General features: G+C 44.3%; 1 protein-coding gene across 6 annotated transcripts in view; it reads right to left on the bottom strand.

The window, feature by feature from the left end:
* Smarca2 (SWI/SNF related, matrix associated, actin dependent regulator of chromatin, subfamily a, member 2) overlaps positions 1-27,588 on the bottom strand; it is a 172,162-nt gene that overhangs the window by 81,372 nt on the left and 63,202 nt on the right. For all 6 annotated transcript variants that reach the window (XM_036208296.1, XM_036208325.1, XM_036208318.1 and 3 more), the window contains exons 11-21: positions 26,795-26,925; positions 26,511-26,568; positions 24,485-24,585; positions 23,103-23,250; positions 19,080-19,243; positions 17,363-17,429; positions 16,591-16,701; positions 13,359-13,601; positions 11,463-11,576; positions 4,038-4,145; positions 2,831-2,917 (exon numbers count right to left, since the gene is read on the bottom strand). In XM_036208296.1, the coding sequence (XP_036064189.1) occupies positions 2,831-2,917; positions 4,038-4,145; positions 11,463-11,576; positions 13,359-13,601; positions 16,591-16,701; positions 17,363-17,429; positions 19,080-19,243; positions 23,103-23,250; positions 24,485-24,585; positions 26,511-26,568; positions 26,795-26,925 (1,332 nt within the window). The remainder of the gene's footprint in view (positions 1-2,830; positions 2,918-4,037; positions 4,146-11,462; positions 11,577-13,358; positions 13,602-16,590; positions 16,702-17,362; positions 17,430-19,079; positions 19,244-23,102; positions 23,251-24,484; positions 24,586-26,510; positions 26,569-26,794; positions 26,926-27,588) is intronic.

Raw genomic sequence — 27,588 nt, 5'->3', positions numbered from 1 at the left:
TCTTCCTGAAGCTCCAGCTACTGAGACAGGTTCCTCTTCCTCCCGAAAAGGCCCAACCCCAAGGAAGAATGACATGTAATTTCCTAACTGCTAAAGTTCCGCAGTTCTTTACAGGTAAGAATAACATCTCAAAACTGTTTCAGGAATAGGAGGGGAGGTGACCAGTTAACCACAGCGCATGCACTTCAGCAACAGAAATTGTTTCTTATGCTGACCTGCTCCCTATCCCAGCACACTCACAGCAGCAGCAAAAGGTCCCTTCCAGCTACTTCATGTGATTTTTTTATGAGCTACTTCATGTGTTCTAATCTACGTGTTGATCCAGGAGGCTGGAGAGAAGGCTCTCTCAGTTAAGAGCACTGGCTGCTCTTCCAGAGGACCCAGGTTCTATTCCCAGTACCCAGAGAGCAGCAGTAGCTCACAAACATCTGTTATCTCCAGTTCCAGGGGGTCCAATGGCCTCTTCTGGCTTCCACGAGCACCAGACACATAAGTGATGCACAGACAGATATGCAGGAATTTTTTTAATTTAATTTTTGAAGTTGATCCACCTACCTAGGGTCTATTCCTCTCAGTTCAAAGGCAGCAGAGCTTAGAGGGTCAAGGCTTGCCTCACTCAGTCACAGTGAAAAAGCAGCCCGTGGCAGGATCTCACTACTGCCCAGTGGATTCTCCTTCATCTGTATCCCTAAACAGCTACAGCTTGTCATTAGGACTTTTTAAAGTGTTCTTACAGTTCAAATTTTGCTCAGATCTATAAACACATCTCTTTCTTATCCTGGAACTCTGTCTCAACTGTGCTGTGTAATGTCTGATGGACATGGTCTCCTGTGTCCAGACACTCTCCTATAGCATATGGATGCTCTGTCATGTCTAGGGATACTGTCCCTTATGTCCATAAGTACTCTCATCTGCATCCCCAGATGTCCTCTGTTCTCTTGGTCACAGATACTCACCCCTGCATCCATGTCATAGCTAGGGTTATTACTGCTGTGATGAAACACCATGATCAATAGCAACTTGGGGAAGAGAGAGTTTATTTGGCTTATATATCCTGGATCACAGTCCACTGAGGGAAGACAAAATAAGAACTTGACAGGGAAGGAACCTCATAGAGAGTAAAGCCTCCCTTCTTATAGTATTTGGGACCACCAGCCCAGAAATATCTCCACACACAATAGGCTAGACCCTCTCCCATCAACCATTAATTAAGAAAATGCACGACAGGCTTGCCTATAATCAGATATTCAAGAGGCATTTTCTCGTTCGAGGTTCCCTCCTACCGGATGACAGCTCGTGACAAGTTGACATAAAACTAGCCAGCACAGTAAAAATACTCTATCTAGCAATCAGACACTCCTGTGCCTATGGATACTCTCTCTGGATGTATGGATATTCTCCCTTCTGTCACACCCCTCTTAGGTCAATGCTTGCCTATGTATGCTCTCCCTGTCTATGAATGCGATCCCTATATCCAAGGATGTTACCTACCCCTGGTATCATGGATGCACATCCTCATCTGTCCACAGATGTTCTCCTGATATCTACAGATGGTCTTCTGTGTACAAGAATTCTACCCCCATGATCAAAGATGCTCTCCTAATGTCTTTGGATGTTCTCCTTGGTCTATAGATGCTCTGTGTCTATGGATAGTTCCCTATGTCCTGGATGATCTCCCTATGTCTATGGACCCTCCCCTTCCATCCATAGATGTTCCCTGTATCTATGAATGATCTCCCTCTGCCCATAGATGCTCTATGTCCAAAAGTGCTTTCTCATATATCCACAGACACTCTCCCATCTGTGTGAGGATCTTCTTCCTTTCCTGTGGATTCTCCCTCTTACATCTATGGATGCTCATTCCTAAGGACTTTAAGGCCATAGTGGTGTCATGCTTCACCCATTCAGCCAGCTGCGATGGGCCACTAGTATAGGGAGGGGTAGTAAGAAAGTATCAACATGAAAGACTGCCAAAATATACTAGGACAGGGCAGGAGGGATACTCAAAGCTAAGACTATTTCAACTCATTTTGTACTGTAATTCAGCTTTAATTTTCTGGAAGGTTCTACCAATTGTTTCAATAGAGCAGAGCCCTACAGTGCTTTTCTTCTCGGCTGTTTCTCCTGTTCGGTTTGTAGCAAGCAGTGGCCCTTATGGTGTGAACTGTCTCAGGCCCATTGGTTCTGCAGATGGTGAAGTTGGCTTCTCTGTACTTCTGCTCAAGTCAGCTGCCCCACGAGAGTGAACCTTGTCAATGAAGGAATCTCATTCACATGGAGCAAACAGGGTAGAAAACATCCTATGATCTACAACAGTGTGCTAGAGACCTTAGTGTCAGGACAGCGCAACAATCTGCATCATCACAATGGGAATCAGGCAGAAAAAAAAAAATATCAGACTATGCCATGGGCTAAAGCCAGCATCCCTCACAAGGATAGTATTTCAAGAACATCTTTCTCTTCAATATCTATAAGCACATTATTTAAGAATTTCTCCCAGCACCCTTCAGAGGAAGCTGGATGCATCTGTCATTATCCTCAATTTCAGAACTCCAACGGTAACAAGGTAATTCGCAGCATTTACCCAAATCCACATAATGAGTTGATGCTCCCAACATTTCTTCACTACTTTCAACTCTTAGTTATAAAATTCCAGATGCTCGGGCAGTCAGTGCCAAAGCGAATCCACACCCTGGAAACAGGTCTATTAATTCTGCCAGAAAGGCAGGGACCATGCAGGCTGGACATCCGCACACATGCTTGATACATCTTCGGGGGTTTGCCTTTCTAACTAGCACAATAAGGATCACGATACAAGATACAGACTCACCTCAATGTGCTGAAACATATATGGGTGGTTGCATATTTTTCTCAGCTGCATGATAGTGTTCATAAGTGTCTTGGCACCTCCTTTCCCCTGAGGAAAAAGGTAACGAAAAGAATGGAACTAATTATTTGTTGATCAAGTATTTCCAATTTTCCAAAACTAGGCTTCAGGACCAAGGGTGTAGCTTACTGGTGGAGCCTGTGCTCTGCTTATGAAAGGCCTGGATACAAGTCTAGCACTGAAAAAAGAGGGGGGGGGGTCCTGACAGACTGACTACATAGCTTATACCTTACAGAAAGAACACAGGGCCCTACCGTGTCTTAGTGCCTACACAGCTTGAGCTAGAGTTTCAGGTATTATTTAGCCATTTCTGGGTCAGACATAGCATTGGCCTTATGATTAACTTTATCTTGCAGAAAAGTAAATCTTACAAAATGAATTCAAGTTGATAGTGTCAGGCCTACCCATAGGTATTACAAGATATTTGTTTACACTACAAAGATGTGTCTCTGCCTAGGGCACCTTCTGGTTGGTTTAATAAAGCACTAAATGGCCAATAGCTAAGCAGGAGAGATAGGCGGGACTTTTAGGCAAAGAGGAAACTCAAGATGAATCTAGGCATGGGGAAGACACCAGCTAGACATGGAATGAGTTGGACACACAGAATGGGATAGCGGTAAAAGCCATGTGGTAGGATGTAGATTAATAAAAATATGGGTTAATTTTAAGTTATAAGAGCTAGTTGAAAATGAGCCTAAGCTAAAGATTAAGCATCTGTAATTAACAATAAGTCTCCATGTCATTATTTGGGAGCCGGCTGGCTGGACGGAGAAAGATTTATAGGATTACACAGAGGATTCTGGCAGACCATGCATAAAGGATGCCAAGGAGAGAAACTAGACTTTAAAATACGCTACAATACCACCCAACACTGGGCAGCTTGTCTTTCCTGCTGAGCTATCATAAGCAGCATTAAGTATTTGACAACAGAAACACTAGCAGGGCATAGACCCTCTGCTGTTCCACCCCAGTGTAGTTAATAGAGGAATGATGGCACAGGCAGCTACTGTTGCCACCCCCAAAGACCCAGTGCTTTACAGGAACAAGCCACTCTTCACAGGAAGGCTTCGTGGGAATGCTCAAGGCCACAGCCATGAGAACACGAGAAGACATACCGAAGTACCTGAGTCTCCCAGCTTTTGCAACATACCTTCTTATCTTTCTCAGAACCGTCTGTGAGGAGGATCCCCTTGGCCTGCATGTGACGATACAAAATCTTCTGCAGAGCTGACATGTCACATTTGATAACATATTCAACCTGGGGACAGAGCAGGAGACGGATAAGCACAGGAGAGCAAAGGGGCTGTTTGAAGATGGCAGCTGAGCAGGGGCTGCTGGGGCCAGTCCTGGAAGTATGGAGGAGGCATCTGTTTCCCCTTCCTGGATGCATGAGGAGATGGGACAGGGCCATAAAGCAGACCATAGTCCTCAAGAACAAAAGTACCATGGTAATACTCAGACCTTTAAAAGGTTGCATGCAGAAAACGTAAGGTCCTGATTCCTAGAATTTCTTGATTTCATATTTGAGACCTGGAGTGGCTTGCCAACTGTGCTAATACTCAAATGTTCATTACAGTGTATATTTAATATTTCTCCTGCTTCTTGGTCCTATAGACTGCCATATGAGCTGAACAGTATTAGGAAAATGAGTGACTGCCCCCAAATCCTACGATTTTCTTTGTAAAACATCTTTAAATGGCTACGTGTGGCTACCCCAGCACTCATCTCATAGTAAGATTTATAACAGACCTAGGCTGACTGTCATTAACCTCTACCCTGGAGAAATGATAGGATACACCACTGTGAAGACAAGCAGTTAAGAAGAATTAACTCACAGCAGGACACAACTTCCACAACCTCATGGCTGTCGAAAGCAGGCCAGGCTCTCCTGTGTGTCCAGTTATGATAAAACAAAGTGCAACTTCAAACACTTGAAAGGATTCACATGCCCAGGTCTATCACACCCTTGCAAGTCTTTCCTACCCTCAGTGCAGAAAACAAGACTTATTTATATTATTTCCCCTTAATCCTAGGAAAGTTAATGTGCAAATTTCAAAGTAAATGCCAGATTACCACCTGGATATCTAAGAGCATGACTGAAGGAAATCAGCCAACTGCCTGCTGTTTAATCAACTGTGTAGAAATGATCAGGCTGCTTTCAGCTCTGAGGGGCAGACAGAGGAGGTCACAGAAGAAGAGAAGCTAAAAATCCACTTGGTTGTAACTTTAAAAGGAGCCTGCAGCCTGGGAGGCACAACTGGTTGTCTCTTCACACTAAGCAATTATAGGAAGGCTTGCTTTTTTGCATGAAAGTTGCCAAAATGGGTTAACTCATCAGGTTGGTTAATAATCTTCCAGGTCAGAGAAGAAACCCAAATCTTTAAATTTAACAAATGAGAACACTCTTAACATAGGTTTTGTGTTTTGCCTAATTGATCTTGTCTTTTCTTTATTCTCCTTTTCTTTAAAATTTTTCTTATGTTGTGCAGTTTTCCTGAGGTATAATTGACACAGATTATACATATTAAATGTACATAGTATGATCTTTTCCTCCAAACATTCACTGCAAAGGAATTATCACAATCCTATCTTTTCAAGAGCACTTAACTCACAACAAAAATTTGATTGTGGTGAAGAAAAACGTTAAGTTCGGACTTTCACAATCAAGGACCAACACTGAGCTCTCTGTAAAACTCTTGATGTGCCTTTTTTCAGTTAATCCCTACAAACTCTGCACAAGGTGGTCACATTCAGTCTCCTCGTTTCTTAGACAAAGAACCCGAGCATCCAGGAGGTTAAGATCCTAGCTCAAAATATGTCAACTCTTTCAGACTCTCACTAAGGATGACCAACGAGACTAGTTGAAAGGCTCAGCCTCATCACTTTTGCTCGGTGTCACCTCTGCTGCCTCATCCACATTTTCCTGAGTAAAGAAGATGCAGCTGATGCCTCTTAAAGGTGTGGTGCCAGGAGATGGAAGATCCAGAGTCAAGGACTGTCAGTCAGCTGTTGCTACGGACTAGAGGTGGAGTTGTTCAGGAAGAGGGAGACAGTCTGCTGATACCATGGAGACAGGATGCCAAGCATCTGAACAGGAGATGAGAACCTCTAGAGCAATGATTCTCAACTGTCCTACTACTGAGACCCTTTAATATAGTTCTTCATGCTGGGGTGACCCCCCAACTATACAATTATTTCATTACTACTTCATAATTGTAATTCTGCTACTGTTATGAATTACAATGTAAACACCAGATAGGCAAGCAGGATATCTGGTATGAGACTCCCAAAGGGGTGGTCACACCCCACAGTTTGAGAACCACTGCTCCAGAGGGCTCCATAGCTGCTCTGGAAAGGAGACATCCAAGGCCTTCTCCCTTTAGTAAGGAGGGTAAGAGAAGCTGGTGAGATCCAAGGACCAAATCTACTGTTAAAAGCTCCACAAGAATGTTTGACCTTCACTCCTAGAGTATTCTTTATCAACAGCAGGTGATTTTATTTGCTCCTGTTCTTTTCTCTAAGCCTAGGTGTCCTTATTGTTTGAAATCCTTTGTTTGTTTTTCCAGACAGGGTATCTCTGTATAAAGGTCCTGGCTGTCCTGGAACTCATTTTGTAGACCAGACTGGCCTCGAACTCACATAGATCCAACAGCCTCTGCCTCCCGAGTGCTGGGATTAAAGGTGTGCGCCACCACCACTCAGCTAGGGATCCTTTCTAAATCCTAATGTACCCAAGATCTTCTCCCAGGGCCAGCGAGATGGCACAGTGGAAAAAGGTGTTTGTCTCCAAACCTGATGATTTGAAGGCACTCTGGAGATCTATATGGTAGAAGGAGAGAACCAACTCCTGAAAGTTATCTTTCAACCTCCACACGCACCATGACATGTGTGGACACAGTTCTATCATATCATATGCACATAAGCATAGACACTCATGTACCAAATAAAAAAATAAATGTATTTTTTAAAGAAATTCCCCCAAGAGCTCTATCAATCAAAAACAATTTCCTCTTCAATGTCCCTCAAAGAAAATGGTCCTGGACTTTCTGTGTTGACAAAACTCATCTTTCCCATATATGGCTATAGTGTCTCTTGAGAATTATTATATACATGTATTAATATTAACATCTCAAGGTATGAGTTGAGGCCCATAGAACAGTGAGACAAAGTAAGATAGATGCTTTGCGTCCTTTTATAATGATGCCAGTATGATGATATCTAATTTTTTTTTTTATCAGTTCCAACCTGATTACTCTATGTGCAGCTAATGAAAACCCCATGAAGAATACAGAAGCAGCAGCATGGCTTTCTTCTCTCTGTTCCGTGCTCACACTATCCCACATTTCCACCTCTACTCCTTGGCAGATTCTCTTCAGTCCTCTAGGGTCCAAGGGTATTAGCCTAGTTAAAAATCAGATCAGGGCTGGAGATACAGCTCAGTCAGAGCAGATGCTTAGCATGTGTGAGGCCCCGGTTTCAATCCCCAACACTTTGAACCAAAAAAATCAGATCACTAAACGTCCACTTTTGCAGACACCAGGAGACCCAGAAGCCATCACAACAGGCTTCTGAACCTGAACACATAGGCAAGTAAGAATGACCAGACATTGAGATGTTCCAGTGGGAGAATCCAACTCACACCTCCCCTATGACCACCCAAGAGTGACTTTGTGACAGACATACATACTACCTGGTATCAGTGTCACCATGCATGCTAGATCTATAGATCTTCATGTACAGATCTATAGAACTTCATGTTTTTATTCTAAGAGAAACATAAATATATATAGCTGCCCTAACATCATTCTGCACTCCAGCAGGTTATAACTGAGCACCCTCTGCACCTTCTCTTGCTACTCCCATGTATGGGCACTGGAGACCCCTTCCTTAAAGCAGCTGGAAGGTGGGGTCATTCACTTCGCTGATTGGGTGAGGCTGCCTCCCATGGCCACACTAGTACTTGCTGGGAGCAGATCTCATGTTGATCACTCATATCATACCTTCCATTTCCAGGGTAGTACATTTTACCTATTCTGAGTGCAAAGAAATGCGCAGAGGAACCAAATGACAGTGACAGACAGAGAAAAGGGGCACACTGAAGAACCCCAATAGTGGTGACAATGGCAACTGGGTTGGGCTGGCGCTCACCCTCCCCAAAGGCAATGGCAATCAAGTAAGGCAGTATGTGAGAGCGCCTCTGAATACACAGGTGCGAAAAGTGGTTCCAAAAGTGAATTGGTAACTCAGGTAGAACCTGAGCTTTCCTCAGAGCTCCTGTCCGTGAACTGCTTTTCATTCACAATTTTCATTCCCAAAGGACAGATCATTATAACAATGAACCTGGGCCAGTATGACACATAGTCCCACGTGATGAACCGCGATTTTTCAACACATGCACACACAGAGATGCCACTGTGTAGTTAGAGAGCTTCTCTCCAGGGGCCACCAAGCTCCCCCCCACCCCGGGTCCCACAACTCACGTATAAAATAATTACTCAGATGCTTATATTACTTATAAACTGTATGGCTGTGGCAGGCTTCTTGTAATCTACTTCTTTCAAAAAGCAAGGTTTTAACTTTTATATAGTAAAATTTCAGATAACAAAACATACAGACATACAGATCATCCCATAGCACCACTGTACATACAGCTAACTGCATCACTAGTTCTTAGGACTATGAATTCACAAGGGCAAAGGATCAGAACAGAGAACCTCAATGGGGGCTCAATAGAGGAATTAAATTTTCATTTAGTTTAGGTTGCTGTATACAATCCCTTTTCTTTGAACTGGCGCTCTTTCCAGAACATAAGAAACAGACTTTGCCATAGGTAGGGGTCACAGGATATTGCCCTACTCATTAGGTGTTCTATTAGCCCATTATGAGAGCTGACTTTCTTCTGCAGCAGAGGTGCCCTTAGTGTCACCCAAGGGTGAATGTAAAGATACTCAACACTATTCAATATCACAGAAATGGGATTAAGATACAACTTCATACATAAAATATTAAAACAAACAGAAATGACAATAAAAACACATCTGACAACACCGAGCACTGAGGAGCATGAGGATGAAATGGAATGCTTACATCTTGCCAGTTTGGAAAAGTACAGAGAAGACTGAGAACACATGGTTTTATAAGACCCTTATAAACCATTCATTAACCAAATAGCCCAGTAATCACACTCCCGGGTGTTAACTCAAGTGAAACAAAGCTACGTCACACAAAGCCTGAATGCAGATGGCATACAGCAGCTCTATTCAGATCGTCAGGGCCTGGAGAGATGGCTCAGCAGTTAGAACATTTACTGCTCACAGAGGACAGGGGTTTGTTCCCAGCACCCACACTGCCCAGCTCACAAAATCCTAGGACTCCAGCTCCAGAAAATCTGGAGCACTCTTCTGGTCTCCATATGTATCTGCAACATGTGGTCCATATAAACTCATAGAGGGGCATGCATACCCCATACCCACCCACCTACCCACCCACCTTAAACAACCCAATGGCCCTCAGCCAAACCGAACCCACAGTGGGTAAGCACAACAACTTGGATGACTTTCGGACACGTTACATGGGCTGAAAGAGCCCAGATGCAAACAGCGACTCACTCTACTTTCAGTCAACTGGCATTCTTCAGGGATAGAGAAGAGCTCAGGGGCCGCAGGAGGCTAAGCTTAGGGTGGGAAGGCAGTGAACATGGGGTATCACACTCTGAGTACAAGAGTACGGGCATAGCTGTGCAAGAGAGAACAGGTTAGGTGAGGGATCAGTTGTGTAGTCTGGCTCAGAACACAGTGAGGTAGACGTTTGTTTAGACCACAGAACTGCACACTAGAGGAGTATAGTTCTACATAGAAATTTTACTAGATGTAAACTAAAATTAGGACTAAAACTCACTTTCTGATCCTTTGTCATTCATGAAAATACTGGAGAATAAAACACTATAGATGGATTTAACTTTTTTTTTTAAACTCAGGCCATGTAAGACATACAGTAGCTAAAGCATGAGGTCGCAGAAAAAGATATCTCACCTCCCAAGGATGAAAGTTAAATTTCCAATTTTCCCCAGTTCAAAAAAGAAAAAAATACTAACAAGGTAATGAAAGTCGAGAAATAGATATCAGTCGAATTGGGTCAACAACAGGCACATACATGCTCTAGGCGGTTTACAGGTGGGGATGAAGAGGGTCACAGAAAACACAGTAAGACAAGAGATTGATGAGAAAAAAAAAATGCAAGTGGACAAGAGAGTAGAGCCTCCATCAACAACAGAAACCTGGAGCAGAATAGAGACTGGAGGAAAAAAACCGCAAACAACAAAATAAAAACAGACAAATTAAAAAACAAAAACAAAATAGCAAGACAGCAGAAACTGTACCAGACTTATGCTGCTCATGTGTCTAGCACTTAGACCAAACAGCAGTCCTATTAGGCAGATGCTACATAGTTTCCTCGTCACTGACAAGACCAATAGGCGACCATGATAGAATGACTTGCCAACTAAGCAATGGAGAATGCAGGGGGTCCTACGCCCACTGATGGGCAGAGTCAACAGTTTCAACTCCACCTTGCCCCTCCAGGGCAAGGAAAAGTGGTTGCCTTTAAAGACATGGATACCTAGAAAAACATCCACAGACAGCACCACACACAGAGCATTGCTATTACCCAGAGGTCAAGACCACAGGAAGTCAAAGGGAATGACAACAACAGCACTTGACCCCAAGATGCAGTCACTAACAAAGTAAAATACATGCTTAGACTTTTGCTAGGTAAGCACAGTATAGGATTTTTATTTTTAATTTTTTTGTGACTACTAATGAACAAGGGATTAAGACACACAATTCTCTCATAGCAAAGTGATCAACTCTGTCCAACCATCTGCCAACTCCTGCTTTACAACAGACAGGATGTACCAATCTGTCCAGTAGTTGTTACCCAAAAATATTCCACAGCCATAAAATAACAAGACAGCTCAGATTTTGCCCATCAAGAGAAATGCAAATGAAAGTCTGCCATGAAGGGAAAAAAAAAAAAAAAGACAGTATCTAACCCCAAGCAAGCACCTTTTGGAGAATGGAACTTCAGATGTAGATGGTTCCAGGATAGGACAAGGGGCACAGTAATCAAAATTCAAGTCCAATACCAACCTGAACCTGGGCCCAAAGGAAGTCAACAGGACTAAAAACTATTTCCAAAGAGCAATCTGAAAACTACTTGCCTAGTTCCAGGCTAAATCCACGGCAACTCTCTCTCTCTACCAAACCAGTAACATCACAAATAGTAAACACTGAATGAACCTTCAGGAAACCTGGCAGATGCTTCCTGACCCCCTTTCACTTTCCCTTCAGTGATGACACCAGTACCAAATGTCAATTCTGGTGTGCCTTAGAGCAGGACAGTTCTGCAGGGCCTCCAGATGGGACTACACGAGCTCAGTAACTTAAACTAAAGTCAACTGTAATAAGACTCCATGAATTTGATTATTTCATTAAACCCATCCCACACAACTGCAGAGGCAGGTGCTGAAAACACACGCACAGGAAGGTAAAACCCAAGACTTGAATCTGCAACTGACCTTTTCTGGAAGCTGAGATTCAACCTCTTTCTTCAGTCTCCTCAGTAAAAAGGGTCTCAACACCTTGTGTAGACGCCTGATGATCAAGATAGTTTCTTCTTCATTCAAGTCCACCTACAAAACAACCTTTGATGAAGTCTTGAAGGAAGTTTCACATAGAGAAACTGTTACACTCCTTATGTGTTTCCATGCATACTGGAATTTCACATGCTATAAAGCCAGGTTTATGCCAACCATCTAGGCCTCCATTTCTCTTCCCACTCGCCTACCCCATGGGAATAAAATGACCTCCAAATAGGAATCTGCCTTAGAGACTAGCTTTGTGGGAAAGGGCCCTGGAACCATGCTTCACATCAGTAGTATGAACAGCCCAAAGACAGAATATGGACAATACTGACTGACTGAAGACTAACACAGGATGGGGAAAGGAGCAACAGTGTGTGCTCCTACTTCTGCTGGAGCCCTTCACTTCCGCTGTGTCTAGTGCAGAAACAGATGAGTGCTTGAATCCGAACATGGGAGGAATGAGAGTGAGTGTGTTTACACCGCCAGGGCCTTGGCTCCTCCATCCTAACTCTGCTTCCTTTCTTTGCCCAAATCTTTGTTCACCTTCCTTTGCTAGCCTCTAGGGGGCAGAATTAATTGACACGGCTTTCTCCACATGGGCAAGCCAGTTAGTGAACAGCAAATGCACCTATAAGGTGCCTGAAAACGGAAGGGTGAAGAGTTCAAACAGAAAGTTTCTCTACAGCATTTTAGTGGCTTCTCATACTTGTAGTCAAGGAACTGGTAATCAAAAAGGTGTGTGTCCCTTTTGGGGACTTTTTTTTCCCCCTTGCAATATCCCAAGCTTGCCTTTCAGGAGCTCAAAGAGAAGATAGTTAAAGGAATAATAGTAATAATAATACATTTGAGAATAGCTACTCCAGGACTTAAGGAGTATTTATGTACAGACAAAGTGGAAGCTTACACCAAAACCTGAAAAAAATGTGTGGGAAATTAACATATTATACTCAAACTCTACATGGAAGCATGCCACAGGGGAGTTTATAACAAGGGAAGATTTCTGCGTTTGTATTGAATTGGTTGAGTTGGTCTGGTTCAACGGATCAAGCCATCTCACCCTCCCTGTGACATACTGTGGTTGAACACTCTTGTCAGAGAAAAAGTTGGCAAAAGACAAAGAGGCTGGGTCACCCTATATGAACCTAGATTCAGAGGAGAAAACCTAATCCCAAATGGGACCGGATCCCACTCGCTCACCAAAAGACATGGTAAACCACCCCGTGGGGTTTCTGTAGCTCTTATGTTCCAAGTTTTATGCCCTCTGCTTTCATTTCACCATCACACAGGGGGAAATACACACAAAGACACACACAGACTCTTTCTCTCTTCCCTCCCTCCCTCCCTTCCTCCCTCCCCCCTTCTCTCTCTCTCTCTCTCTCTCTCTCTCTCTCTCTCTCACACACACACACACACACACACACACACACACACACACAGATTCTCTCACTCTCTCCACCCCCTTCACACACACACAGACTCTCTCCCTCCCTTTCCCCCATCTCTTACACACACACACAGATTCTCTCACTCTCTCCACCCCCTTCACACACACACAGACTCTCTCCCTCCCTTTCCCCCCTCTCTTACACACACACACAGATTCTCTCACTCTCTCCACCCTTCACACACACACAGACTCTCTCCCTCCCTTTCCCCCCTCTCTTACACACACACACACACACACACACACACACACACACAGATTATCTCACTCTCTCCACCCCCTTCACACACACACAGACTCTCTCCCTCCCTTTCCCCCCTCTCTTACACACACACACACACACACACACACACACACACACACACACACACAAGTTTGACCAGTACCCTTTCACCAGTCATGGCAAACGGAGCGTTGAACCACTGTTCGAATGTGCTGCAACTCTTGAAGATTGTAGGGAGGAGGAAGTTGAGGAGGGCCCAGAGTTCGGGAAGCTTATTCTGTAGCGGGGTCCCAGTCAAAAGGATCCTTCTGGGGGCGACATAGTGTGTGTTCAGGACCTGGGTCAGCTTGCAGTGGTGGTTCTTCATGCGGTGGCCTTCATCCACAATCATGTATTTCCACCGAATCTGCGGCACGAGAGGAAGAACCAATGTGTGCCTAGTCAACAGAAACACAGTGACTTCCAAATGGCTGGGGTATGTGTATGGAAAAGCAAAGAATCCAATGTGGCACATGATCCAGAATGATACTCTCTAAGAGAAAGGAATCCCAACCAATGGAGCATTGCCCATGCCTGGCAGACTGTTAAAACTGATGGTCCTCCCAGGACAAGTGATTCCAAATTCACCTTTCAGAAACAAGAAAATGGGCCTACAGTGCAATGGGCACTCCTCAGACGAGGTCTGGCCTCTTTCCACCTAACGATGCTCTTGATACCACGTCATGACTCATCTCCCAGACTTTTGTGACCATGCTACCTCTGCTCACAGCAGGAACAGAATAGTTAGAGCCTCCTGAAGCAGGCATTAATGACTGGTTTCTGGAAGACGCAGGGGCGCTATCTCCTGGGCCCTCCTGCCTTCTTTCCTGCTAGACCAGCTGTCTATTACCTCTAGGGCATGGCTCAGTGTTGGGTTGCTGACATTGGAAGGTTGGAATATTACACACAAAACTCTAACCATTCAGTTTCTTAAAAAAAAAAAAAAAAAAAAAAAAAGATCAAACTAACAGGCCTGCTCAGTTCCTTCACCTGCCAGGTTGAGGAACCCTGTTCTACTCAAAATGATCACAGGCTCATTGGCACAAATATAATGCAAAAATACCATCGTCCACCCAGGCCAAACTTCAGAATGAAACACAGCAAACTCCTCAACAGGACTAATACTTAAAAAGGATGTGAACATGGCACAATAGTCCCAAAGGCTAACAGTTCTTTTCTCTCTCATACCCTACCTTTTATCCTCTTCAAGTTTACTGCTCAAGGGAGAAAGAACTAGAAGAGTCACACCACTTAGCCTAGGCTTTGCCTACACCAGTGGTTCTCAACCTTCCTAATACTAAGGCCCTTTAATACAGTTCCTCAGGTTGACTCCCAGCCATCAAATTAGTTTTGGTGCTAACTCATAACTGTAGTTTTGCTACTGCTATGAATCGTAGTGAAAATAACTGATATTTCAGATGGTCCTAGGCAACCCCTGTGAACGGGTCATTCTAATCCCCTCAAAGGGAGTTGGGAACCACAGATTGAGAACCGCTGGCCTACACAAAGCTGGCACTAGTTAAAAACAAACAAACAAACAAAAAAATAAACCACAAGTCTGCTGCTTGGATGTTTCCGGCTCGGGGGCAAGAGTCAGAGGAAGCAGACAAGCAAGTATGGTATAATTCTCACCTCCTCATTAGAAGGACCAGTGAAGTCAGGGAAAAGAAAGAAAACCATCAGCCAAGCTGGGATAGCCAGATCAAAGACATTACCAGCATTCCCTGCCCTGTTTCTCTACCACCGCCAAGTGGGTAAGTATGACCAAAGTTCTATAACCAACTTGCCAACACCAGGGAAAAGAGGTCCACAGATAAAAATGCATCTGAGTAGATAGTCTAAATCGACTTTCTTCCTCAATTGAGTTTATGAAGCAGCAAGAAACCAGAGACCTTTGATTTTGCCACCAAGTAACTACTAATTAGGTCTTCTGCTTAGAAAAATTACGACCCCTTTCGAGAGTGCCATTTCTCCAGTAACAAATAAAAGCACTGCATCTCGTTACCAGGCATCTCCGATGACTTTTGAAATACATATGCACAAGGCACAGGATAATTTTTTTTTTTTGAGGGATCTCAAAGGCATTCCCACAGTAATACTGGAGACATGTCATTTTTGACACTGCCAAATTCATCTCAGAGCAGGAGCAACTGGAAGGCGGTTATTAAACCTCCTCTGGGCAGGAGTTGCCTTTATGTGATTTCTTGTGATACCATGAAGGGAACTCACAGCTCCCAGAGCAAAGGTTTAATGCAGAGATGGAACAAACCCCAGAAATAGGGATTCTGCTCAATTCTGACCATAACTTAGTTTCAGATTAGAGGTTTCCAAACACCACGGGGTAAAAGAAATTACCACGGGGGAGGGGGGAATTAAGTTTTGATGATTTGTTCCAGGAAAGATGGTGCTTTCATCCTTCTGCATGATCATATTAGGAGACAACATGATATAAATGAGAAGAAAACCTTCCCATTTGTGGCTAAAGGACAACTTCAGACATACAAATGATAAGCCAGGTAGGTCACAGAGACAACTCTTTCTCAGCACCAAATAAATAGCACCAGGAATAGCCCTGAGTAATTTAAACAATAATTGTCCATTATTTTACCAGGAAAACAACTGACAAAGCACATGAGCTTCAGCTTGGATAAATGCTCAGATGGAGGACACCATCTGGAGGGTTCCTGCTTGCCTTCGGAGACAGGCACAAGAGGAATGGAGGGGTTGACAGTAACCCAGGGCAACAAAAACAATTCTTTCTTCCCAAGCATATTTAGGGCTGCGGGAGAGAAAAACTGCAGAAGGAACCCAGGTGAACTCTCTCCAGAGATGTGGAACTGGGTTGGAAAGATGGCCGCTTGTCCAGGGGACTCAGGTTCCATTCCCAGCACTCATACTGAGGCACATACCCATCTGTAACTCCAGTCCCTGGGGACCTGATGTCCCCTTTTGGCCTCCATAGGCACTGCACACATGTATGTTTCAGTTAAAACACTCATACACATAAAATAAAAATAAAGGAAACTTTTTAAAAAAGGATGTGAACTCACTACAAACAGGCAGGGAGGAGCCCAGGATAAATCAATTAAAATCTCTCTCTCTCTCTCTCTCTCTCTCTCTCTCTCTCTCTCTCTCTCTCACACACACACACACACACACACACACACACACACACACACACACTATCATACAAAGTATTAAATCCCATGACCAAGATTTCAGGAAAAAAAAAAATGAAGAGAAAGAAACCAGCCATCTAATGATCAAATTATACTATTGAGTATAATTTGAGGGATACTTTACACTCCAGTAAGATGATCTGCAATTAGAGATAAAAGATTTTTTTTAAATCATACCTTTGCAAGAATGTGCTTGTCTTTTATAATGTACTCATAAGTAGTCAGGAGGACATTGAATTTGCCACTCCGTAGCTGGGGGACAAGGGAGCGTCGCATGGCAGGGGTACCCTGAATGGAAAGAAAAAGACATTGATTACCCACTGGAAGCTCGTAGGTGCTGTTTCTCACTGTGCAGAGCTTAATGGAACCTAGACAGGTGACGGGCACATAAATGTATTACCATATACCATCTATTATCCGGGAAGAAAGTGGTAGCCAAACCACACAGATCTTGACCCTTTCCAGATCCTTACGGGAAGGTTTCCCACTTCAGACCGGCGGAAGGAAAAGAGAAGAGGAAATTGCAGGGAGCTTGCAGGAGGCAGGAACCCGCTGCTTGGCTGAAAAGCTCCCTTTCTGTGGGAGCATGCAGCAGCAGCTCCAGCGCCCCGGTAATTGCCTGACTTCGCAGGAACATTCGGCACAGCAGCAGCCCACAGTGAGCCAGTCAGCAGCACACAGAAAGTGCGATATTTGTCATTTGTATTACTCTCATCAGAAACCTCGCAATATGATAATTAACAATTTTCTTCTGCATTCCACTATCGGAAAGTAATTATGGTTTATTACAGTAATCTTCTTGGGATGATTAACTCTCACTGTTTAGTACATGATGTACATGACAAAACTTTACAACCAAATACAGTTCACAGATGTGCATATGCAATGAAGAAAACGGGGCCCAATTTTTTGCTTTTCCACATTTGTATATAAATACAAAGCTCCAAACCTTGTAAGAAATTTTTACCACAGAAGGAGCCCATTTGTCAAATTCATATGTCCAGTTAGACAGAGTCCTACAAAACAACAACAAAAAAAAAACCACAGTAAACACACACATACACATTTTTATAAATTCAGTTAATAGAAAAGTGTTACTCATTTTTAGTCCTTGCCTTAAAAGGGGCTAGAGAATATATAATACCCCAGATATATATTTATGTGAAAGGTATGGAGATAAGAGGTAACTTAGAAAGAAGCTGCCACAAAGTGTGGCCATTTTACACTTCATAAAAAAAAAAATCTCATAAAAAAACAATTCAAAAGTGCAGAACTATGTGTACAAAACATCAGAGCCTTCCCATGGTTCTGAAAACCAACAATCACAAGATGATTTGGGGGGTATCTTTACAACTAGCCATATAAGCTCTGAGAAAACTCGAATCAGGGAAGAGAAATTACAAAACCACACAAAAAACGGTAAATAGGTATATCAAAAGGAAGCAGATGTGAAATACTGCATCTTTTTTAAACCCCCAAAGTGTAACCAAAATATCAGTGTCAGACCATGCAAATATAGACTGAACGCAAAGGGCATGTGAATATTACGGAGGCAGATAATTCACAGTCCCGTTCAGAAAAAAGAACAGAAGGAAATACAAAAAACGAAAAGCCTTGTTCTTCCTGCAGGTCTGAGTTCGCCTCAAGACTGCAATCCATGACAAGACTTTGGTGACTGAAGTATCACCCTGACATGCATACACAGAGGCGCTGCACTCCCAGGGAGGGTGGCTGTCAACAGTTACTTCTTTACTCAGAGAGTGGTGGTTACAGACCAGTGGGAGCCACCAGTGGGTGAGGAACTGGGGCTGGGTCAGAAACAGCCAGGACTGGCCCTTCCAGAGCAGCGAGCTATTGAGACACAAAGTGTGCATGCAAAGTTCTTTTGATGCAGAGTTTCCAGCAATGACTTTGATTTCTATGCTGCCTTCAAAGCAATAAGGAAGGTGTATAAATCTATTATCTTTTTTTTTTTTTTCCAAAGACAGGGTTCCTCTGTGTAGCTTTGCGCCTTTCCTGGAACTCACTCTGTAGCCCAGGCTGGCCTCGAATTTACAGAGATCCTCCTGGCTCTGCCTCCCGAGTGCTGGGATTAAAGGTGTGCACCAGCACCACCTAGCCCCAAATCTTTTGGAAGTGTGCACAAGTGTGCATGTAAGTGTGAATATAATATGGAAAACAGTTCTAAAAAAAAATTTAAAAATGCCCTCATCTTTCCCTTCAGTAAGGAAGCCATGACCTCCTGGGGGGGGGGGTGTCACATATCAGATATCCAGCATATCAGATATTTATAATACGATTCCTAACAGTAGCAAAATTACAGTTATGAAGTAGCAATGAAATAATTTTATGGTTGGGGGGTCACCGCAACATGAGAAACTGTGTTAAAGGGTCTCAACACAAGGAGGGTTGAGACTGCTCTCCAGGGTATACAATGTTAACAGCCGATAAGAATCCCCACATACTTTACGAGCCAGTCAAAAAGCTGCAGTGGGGGTGGGGAGGAGGGTTAGGGTGGAAAATGAAAACCCACATTCAGATTAGGTGTTCCTGGCATTCCAACTCCATGCTCCTAATCTGTCTGAAGTGAGAAACAAGGGCAAGCCGCTGATAGGCCAATCTCCAACATGCAGAGCAATGGCTGTGGAAGACACGGCCGTACTTACGAGAGGGGGACAATGATGAGATAGGGACCGTTGAGTCTTTTGTGCTCCATCAGGTAGGTGATGAGTGCAATGGTCTGGATGGTCTTGCCTAGCCCCATCTCATCCGCCAAGATTCCATTCAGATTGTTATTATACAGGGAAACCATCCATTCCAGGCCCTGGAGCTGAAACCAAGAGTGTGTTTCAATTATCCAAGATCTGCACGGGTAATTAATACTAATGCAACTCAAGTGAGGCTGTGACTCCTTAACTTCTTGGTGCTGTGTGCGGAGTTTCCCACAGTAGCAAAGCAGGGGAGGCACCAACACCAAAGGAATTTAAAAGATGAGCCTGTAATCGCCCCTGCTGCTTGGCAGGTGCTCGGTGTTAATCAGATTTAGAAACGATGGGCTAGAGCGTGCTGGTGGGATTTGAAGCAGCTTTGCTGCTCAGCCGTACTTAGCATTTCACAGTAGATGACATTCTAGAATTATTATAAATGAAGAAAACCCAAACCCAAATCTATTCCAACCACTCCAAGAACAAAAAGCCAATTCAAGGATCAAAGACAAACCAGAAGGCTGAGCTGGCTGCACATAGACCACTGATCATCAGAAACTACTTTCTGGATCATGAACAGCCTGCCCCAGGGTGTCATCCCTGCAGCGAGGAAGCCTGCAACCAGGGAGCCAAGGCCACTCGGCTGGGCTCCAGAAGGACATTTCTCTTCCTGGCAAAGAAAGGCCCCAGGCAGCACACAGAAACTCTGCACTGTGGGCACTTTACGAAGGCAGCTCCCTGGAAGCCAGCTGCCTGGAAGATGTACAGCGTATTTTCAAAGCATGGAAGCAGGCACCCAAATCCCAGCTTTAGATTCTCATTTAAACACAAAAGAAAAGTGAGGTGAGAACACAGACTTATTGCACTATCATGATGCAATGTTGGGTTTAAATGATAGCGCCAATTATATGTAACATACATACATATGTTACACACATACATATATACACACATGTTATAGTCAAGTTAACTTGCTAATTTAAGTTATGCTGAGAAAATATTGTGATCTTGTACTCAAAATAGTCATTAAACAACTCTTCCTCATACAGGATCACACAAGGAACTATAGCAGATGGACACCAGGGCAGACTCACACTCTCTCCAGAAGCTCATGTCCAGGAGGAAGGAGTGAACACTCCCACATACCAAGAAGTAGTCCAGTGTGACAGATGTGTATAAACTTGTACGGGGGACAGTTTTCCTGTTGCCATCCACTGTGACCATCTGAAGACTTTCCTAAGCCAAAGGGGAGCCTTGTACAAGACCTAAATCATCTTCAGAGTTTGTGCAGAACAGCAAGACAGGGAGAGAAGGAGAGAAACAGAAAAGCCCTGAGAGAGGATGGGGAAACAGGAAGAGGAAGGGTTCACAAGGGCCAAGCGGGGGAAAAAGACTCAACCCTAACAAAGGATGGGGCCAGGTGACGGGCAAGGCCCAAGCCCAGCTCTTGGGAGCTGAGGCAGGAGAATCAGGAGTTCACAAGGTTATCCTTGACTCTGTAGTAAGCTCTGTCCAACCTGGGCTATATGAGAACCTGGCTTAAAAACAAAACAGAAAAGCAATGTGTGTACAAAGATGCCATAATGTAACCCATTATTTTGTAGGCTAAATCTAACAGCCAAGTTAAGAGAGAGAGAGAAAGACAGAGAGACAAAGAGGACACAGTGGAGACCACAGTGGTAGGCAAGAGAGGCTGTTTGCTATTTGACCACCAGCTTTGGGGAAGTCAACTAAATGACAGAAATGTTGGAAGGAAGGAAGCGAGGGAGGGAGGGAGAGAGGGAAGGGAGGGAGGAAGGGAGGGAGGGAGGGAGGGAGGGAGAGAGAGAGAGAGAGAGAGAGATCCCCAATAAAATAAAAGCAAAACCAGAGGCAGGGGAGGAGCTTAGAATCTCACAAAACAGGTGGGAAAATGTGCTTTCCTGAGCTGTGGAATGTGAGATGGAGAATCAGGCGTGATTCTCTAGGAGGCAGCAGGAACATGTCAAGGAGCCACAGGAAGGCGTACCTACCAGCACCTATGAAGTTGTTTGTGAGAAACAGAAATCCTAAAGCAGACAGGGATGGTCAGACCGTAGGAAGAGGAGCTTTCCTGTCAAAAGCCCTGGAGGAAAGGGTGCACCTCATCCTGAGGAGTGGACAGAGCCCAGTGAGGAGTGGGGTGTGCACAGGAATTCACATTTGGAAGTAGGAGGAGCTAGATTCGAAAACGGAGCCATGGAGAGTGCTTACGAAGGTGCAGAACGGCTAAAGGAAACCAGTGTGGCATTTAAGTTTATTTATGAGGACCATCTGGGTGCTTCCTGCCAGGATGGAATTCAGTTCTGAGAACCCACATGGTAAAAGCAGAGAAGCAACTGCTGCAGCTTGCCCTTTGACCTCCCTGAGCAGTGTGTGACAGACAACAAACAGATACACACGTGAGCGCAAGCGCACACACAAATACATAAAATAGTAGAAGTGTTTTACAAATAATTCAGAAATGGATCTCCCACATCAAATATAGCAAAGAACATACGGACAAGATAGCAAGCTGGTCAAATGAGATTAAAAAAAAAATACTCAGGCCTCATAAAAGGGCAGTGATCTTCAAAGTATGATCCAGGAGCTCCAGGGGAAATCCTAAGACTTTCCCAAGACAACCCAGGAGATCAAAATGCTTTTAGAAATGCTACCCAGACATTGTTTGCCAATCTTCCGGTGTCGCTGTCAGTACAGATGGGGCCCAGGCAATGGTAGCAGGCAATGGCTGACCCCAGGAAGTTTGAGGTGATTGCTCATAAGCACACACTTCTGCAAATGCATCCTAAATGACACTATTTTTATAGGACATTAGTAAGTAATAATAAAAAATAGCCCAGACAGTAGTAGAGAAAGATGTTTGAGAACTGTGGAATCCAACAGTGTTTAAAAAGTGACCATTCTGCAGGATGCTGATGTGCATGATAGAGTACATTTACTTCCCCAGCCCTCAATAAGCAGATAGGCACTATGGATGGACAGAGAGGAGTCACTGCCAAGGTGATTACTCAGCTGGCCTGGGACGGTCCACAGTTATCCTACCATTAGAAAGTAAGCCGGGTGGTGGTGGCACCCACCTTTAATCCCAGCACTCGGGAGGCAGAGCCAAGCGGATCTCTATGAGTTCAAGGCCAGCCTGGTCTACAGAGTGAGTTCCAGGACAGGCTCCAAAGCTACAGAGAAATCCTATCTCAAAAAACCAAAAAAAGAAAAAAGAAAAAAAAAAAAAGTAAGAACTTCCACTAATTCTTACCAACATCCACATTTGGACTACTAAATCACAACAGTTTAGTTTTAGTAGACGGGATCGCCTACATTTATCTGACCACAAAACCTTACTATTTTATTTTAGTTTTTAAATTTTTGAGGGAGTAATTCATGGAACAAATGCTCCAAGGAACACACTCCAGGTAACCTGGTAGAAGAGACAGAGCCAGAAGACAAGAGATGCCCTCAAATTAAACAGGTCAGAGAAGGCACCTGCCACATTTACAGCCCGGTTTCTAACCAAAGTACAGGTGCCAACAACTCAGTCGTACCTTAAGAGAAAGGTATACGTGCCGGAGATTGCACGCTCAACTTCTACCATCCCACGACTGCCGCAACTCAAGCTGAAGCAATAATTCATTTACTTCAGTTGCCTGCCTAATGGAACCAAACTGGCTCTTTTCGCAAAGGACCACAGTGAAACTGGTCCAAATGTCAAGCCAGCATTTCTTACGAAATTCATTCCAGGGTGACCAAAACAACTCCAGTGTAAGGCTGCAATGTTGAGCACAATGCTCTGGAGGAAGCCCTATGCATAGTCAGGAAGACCTTCCATATTGTATGGAACTCAACTCTGAACGGCTTCCTGTCTTCAGAACCTCCTCTTGAGTTGACTAAGGCTCCGAAAGTGGGGCGGACACACTTGGGGATGACGTGTACTCAAGACCAAGGCTTGCTATGGTGCCACAAACATACCTGGTAATGCTTCAGGGTACCGTTAATGAGGAGGGCAGACTGCTTCTCTACCCTCTCAGAGATAGCATGAGCCACCGTGTAGTAGGACTGTGACCCCCTGGCGCTGTACTGCATGCTGTATTCATCATCCACATCCTGTTTCGCAGTCCTGAAGAAGAGAAAGCAGAAAGTCCATGGAGCGGCTTGAGTCTGTGTATTATGGCATCGGAAAGGAATTGAGAGGCTAAAATGGCTGCTGTGGATATTAACTATGCCCTGCCGTTGAAAAGATTCTTTGTAGAGCTCACAAAAACTGAGCGGGGTCCTCATCATCATATCAGCTCCACATTATTCATGGGAAGAACTTGAGCTTCACAGAGGTTACTTTGAAGGTCATAAAAGGTGCCCTGACCTTCAGAGACCAAGAGGGGCCTGACCTGCACGACCGGAGATCAGCGCTTTGCCAATGAGGCTGTCCTGGGCATCCTTTGGGTGAGAAGATAAAGCCCATCCACAGGACACTAGAGAAGCATGGCGGACAAGTGGGAGAGGCCTGAAGAGGACATTAGAGGGGAGGGAGAGGATAAAGGGGTTCTGCCTTCCTCTATGCCTCCCGGGGGCCTTTTACCCCATGCACATGGAAGAGCCACTGGACATTCTTAAAAGCCTCACTGAAAACTCAGGGGCGCACTGGAAAACAGCTCCTGGAGCAGGGCACACAATCCGGGAAGGGAAAAACAGATTAGAACACCCGTTTCTTCTTTTTTGGAAAGTCTCATCATTCAAATGTCCACTTCTGTCTGCTATGTAGAGCAAGGTTCCTATGACAACAGTCGCACAAGCCACGAGGTGTGTGAACCACTATCGGAGGATGGGCTGGAAGGGGGCGAGATATGGTGCCCGGCACCCAGACAGGGGAAGCTGAGCTAAGTTTGGACCTTGACGGAGTGGGCAGCTGACAAAGCTATGACAGCTGGGATGACACAAGAATGGTGTTCACACTTGGGTTGATGGCTTTGAAGGAGGCAGGGAAGGCAGGCATCCTTCCCCCATGGGAGCGGAGGAATGTAAGTTTGATTAGTCTAATCTGGGATAGAAGTACAAATGACAGGCATAAAGTCCAGAAAAGAGCCTGAGCAGGAGACAGGATGCTAGAGGGGGGAAGGGAGGGAGGAAGGGAAGGGGCAGGGAGGGAAGGATGGAGGGAATGAGATGAGCAAGACAAAGCCCTTGACCAGAGGGGTCCAGAGCTCACAAGTGACCTGTGAGGAGCTGAGGGGACACTCTAGCTGGAGTGTGAGAATGAAGTCTGTTCCTGTCTTTAAACAGGATTTGCAAACAGAAAACACATGACATGGACCTCAAAGACCGTATTTGTAATGAGAACTCTGAGGACCACGTACTCAATGATCTGCTTGGCGTCTTTTTCGGAAACTTCTTCACTGTTTGGATCCAGCAGTATCTTCTCTTCTGTTTCCTGCCTACTGGACTCCTCTTCTTCATCCTGGAGGAAGAACAGAGGCACAGCAAGGCCCGTATTTTAACAAGCAAGCTCTATGATTAGCACTTTTTATAAAGAGATTAAATAGTATTTTACTTCACAAATGAAGCAAGTAAATGCAATTAAGGGAGGAAGTAAATTTAGCTTCCTCTCAAACTAAGTGATTCACCATTTCACCACTGAAGGAGAGAGAAAAAGGGATGTTCCAGAGGTCCCCAAGACCAATGCTCCTGAGAATAAGTATAAAAATCATGCCAGAAACACACATAATTATTTGGTCAATTGAAGCAGATACACAGACCATTATCTGCCATTCTAGAATTCTATATTCCTCTCTCCAAAGGCATATAGTTGAGATTTAACATCCTCCTGAGAATGCCCTTTCTGGTGATGACATGGGACTCTGTGGTCCCCATGACTGTAGAGGACGTGAACTGCAGAGTATGCTGCTTTCTGGGGCTGCGTCACACCACACACATTGCTGAGTGCTTAGAAAAAAGCATAATTACTTTGGCAACGGATGGGATCACCTCCCACCTCTTGAAAGTACCACTAAATATGCATTACGTCCACTACTAACCTGACATTCAAAACCAGTCTAAAGATGAACATATGCTTCCTAACAATTGACTGAAAAAAGGGCACACATGACAACCATCAGTGGTGACATCAAGCCAATGACATCAGATCACTCAGAAGTGCCTCCTAGAAATGAGGTGCTACAAGTCACTCGCTGGCTAGTGGCCTGGGGCTCCTGTCACTTGGACTGAGTGCATCTCTTCCCAGCTGTCAGGAGGTGTCTGCAGCTGTCAACATCTGGGTGGCAAGGCCTACCTAAACTGCCCACTGTATCTTATCTTTATACTCCCAGGCTCTTCCTCAGGGAAAAAAAAAAAATCTCCTAACAGATCATTTATGGACCCGTTCACTCAAGCAAGCAAGGGGGGGGGGGGGCTGGGAGATATTACCATGCCACAAAAGTATTTGCTTTTTAATGGCTATGTTTTTCTAAATGAAATTTTTATTGTTTTCTAAAAGCAGTAAATGTTCATGGTATATTAATTTAGAAAGCGAAGATCCAAAATACAGAAGGAAAATGACCATTGCCTTAAAATCCTCATCAGTTATTAGGCAAGGCTGTGTCAGCAGCTGCTTGGCATCCATCTGTGGCATGCTGCACTGGAGTCCTATATGCTGGTCCAAACCAGACTTAATGACTGTGCTAGCCAGATTCAAGAAAAGGATATAAAATCCCTTAATCTTTTGATTTCTACTAATCAATCATTTCATAATTAACCTAACAAATACCCTTACTATTTTTTAATCCCTAGTGAAAGTATCCAAGATTTTCATCTTATTCTCAACTTGTTAAGTATTCCTTCCAAGAAACAGAAAAACACATTTCCTTTTGAGTAATTGGCATGTCCAAGGACTCAAAATTAAGAGTCATGGTTAAAGAGCAGTCCAGAGGAACATTCAAGTCTTTAGGCTTACCCATGTTGCCTTTTCTATTGCAGGCCCCAGACCCATAACTTCTAATGAACTCCAAGGCTTAAGAGACTTCAGAAGTTCTCTGGCAGTTAGCTCTTACTCTGACCATTTAGGGCTGGGGAACTGCCTTTCCCAAAGCGATCCATCTTCAAAATTCTCCCCCAAAGATCTTTGTACCACTTCTAGTCCAAGGGTAGCTTTTCTCTTTGGTTCCAAATGAACTTAGCATTCATCAAGATGTCTCACCAGCCAGGGACTCTCAAGAGATGACCGCAGTCACTAGGACACACATCAGAGTCTATCCAGATGCTTAGACCCAATCGTCAACTGAAAACAAACCCAGGAGGCTTTTGTTTCCACTTTCACGAGGAAACACTTCTTCCTCCATTAACTTTCAAGCCGGCGAACGGCAGAGAGAGAGAAAGACGTCCACATACCTCTTCCTCATAGTCAGAGTCACTCTCCTCACTGTCAGATCTGGGTGCAACTTCATAGCTAGAGACAAGCAGAGCAGAGGAGGGGGCTGATCTTTGAGTTATACACACAGGCACACATGACTTAACAGCAACATCCTACTTACAGATGACCAATCCAGATACAAAACTTCACCATCACTCAGCAAAGGCTACACAGGTTTTGTTTGGGAATTTTAGAAGGGATGCCACACCCACCCTTCATCAAAGAAGCCCCAAGAATCCCAGCAACTGTTTCTACATCATACCCAGGATTCATCTCCAGCCAGGCATCCAGCTGACTTGCTTTGGGGGCTTCTGGTCCAAAGAGGACCTTGCCAGTTTCTGTGTGTGTTACTTTGACAGGCAGGTCACTCATCTGGCTGCTTTCATCTATCGGCTAGAGAGAGCAGAAAGAAATCAAGTCAGCCTGGGATGTTAGGAGGCTCTCTCAGTTCTGTGCTGGATATCTCTCAGGCTTTTGGTTATCCAGTATCTGAAACGTCTTTCTGTGTTTCATCATTTCAACACCGAATGTGTCTAGGGTCGGTCGGGAGAGATCACCACCCACTAAAGACCCTGAAGCAGTAGTCATGATGGCATATGCCTGTTCTACTAGCACCCTGGAAGCTGAGATAGAGGGGTCACAAGTTAAAGACCAGCCTAGGTTACACACTGAGACCCTGTCTCAAAGAAATCTGGGGCTTTGGCTGTGGCTCAATAGTAAAGCGCTTGTCTAACATGTGAATTTGATCCTTAACAAAAAAAAAAAAAAAAAAGAAGGAGGAGGAGGAGGAGGATGAGAAGGAGAAGGAGAAGGAGAAGGAGAAGGAGAAGGAGAAGAAGAAGGAGAAGAAGAAGAAAAGAAAACAAAAGAAAAGAAAAGAGACCCTGAACACACTGGCCACCCTGGCACCTAAGGTCCAGGTATGAATCCTCGGCTTTTCTAACTGGATGTGCTTGCCAAGACTCTGAGTTAGAAGACACAGAAGTTTGAGGAAGCTGGGGTGCAGGCATACTGACAGAAGGTCAAATCAAGGTGGCAGCAATGTCAGTGGAGTGA

This window comes from Onychomys torridus, chromosome 1 (assembly GCF_903995425.1).
Source record: "Onychomys torridus chromosome 1, mOncTor1.1, whole genome shotgun sequence".
Classification (NCBI taxonomy): domain Eukaryota; kingdom Metazoa; phylum Chordata; class Mammalia; order Rodentia; family Cricetidae; genus Onychomys; species Onychomys torridus.
This window is presented reverse-complemented; position numbering and strand designations above follow the sequence as displayed.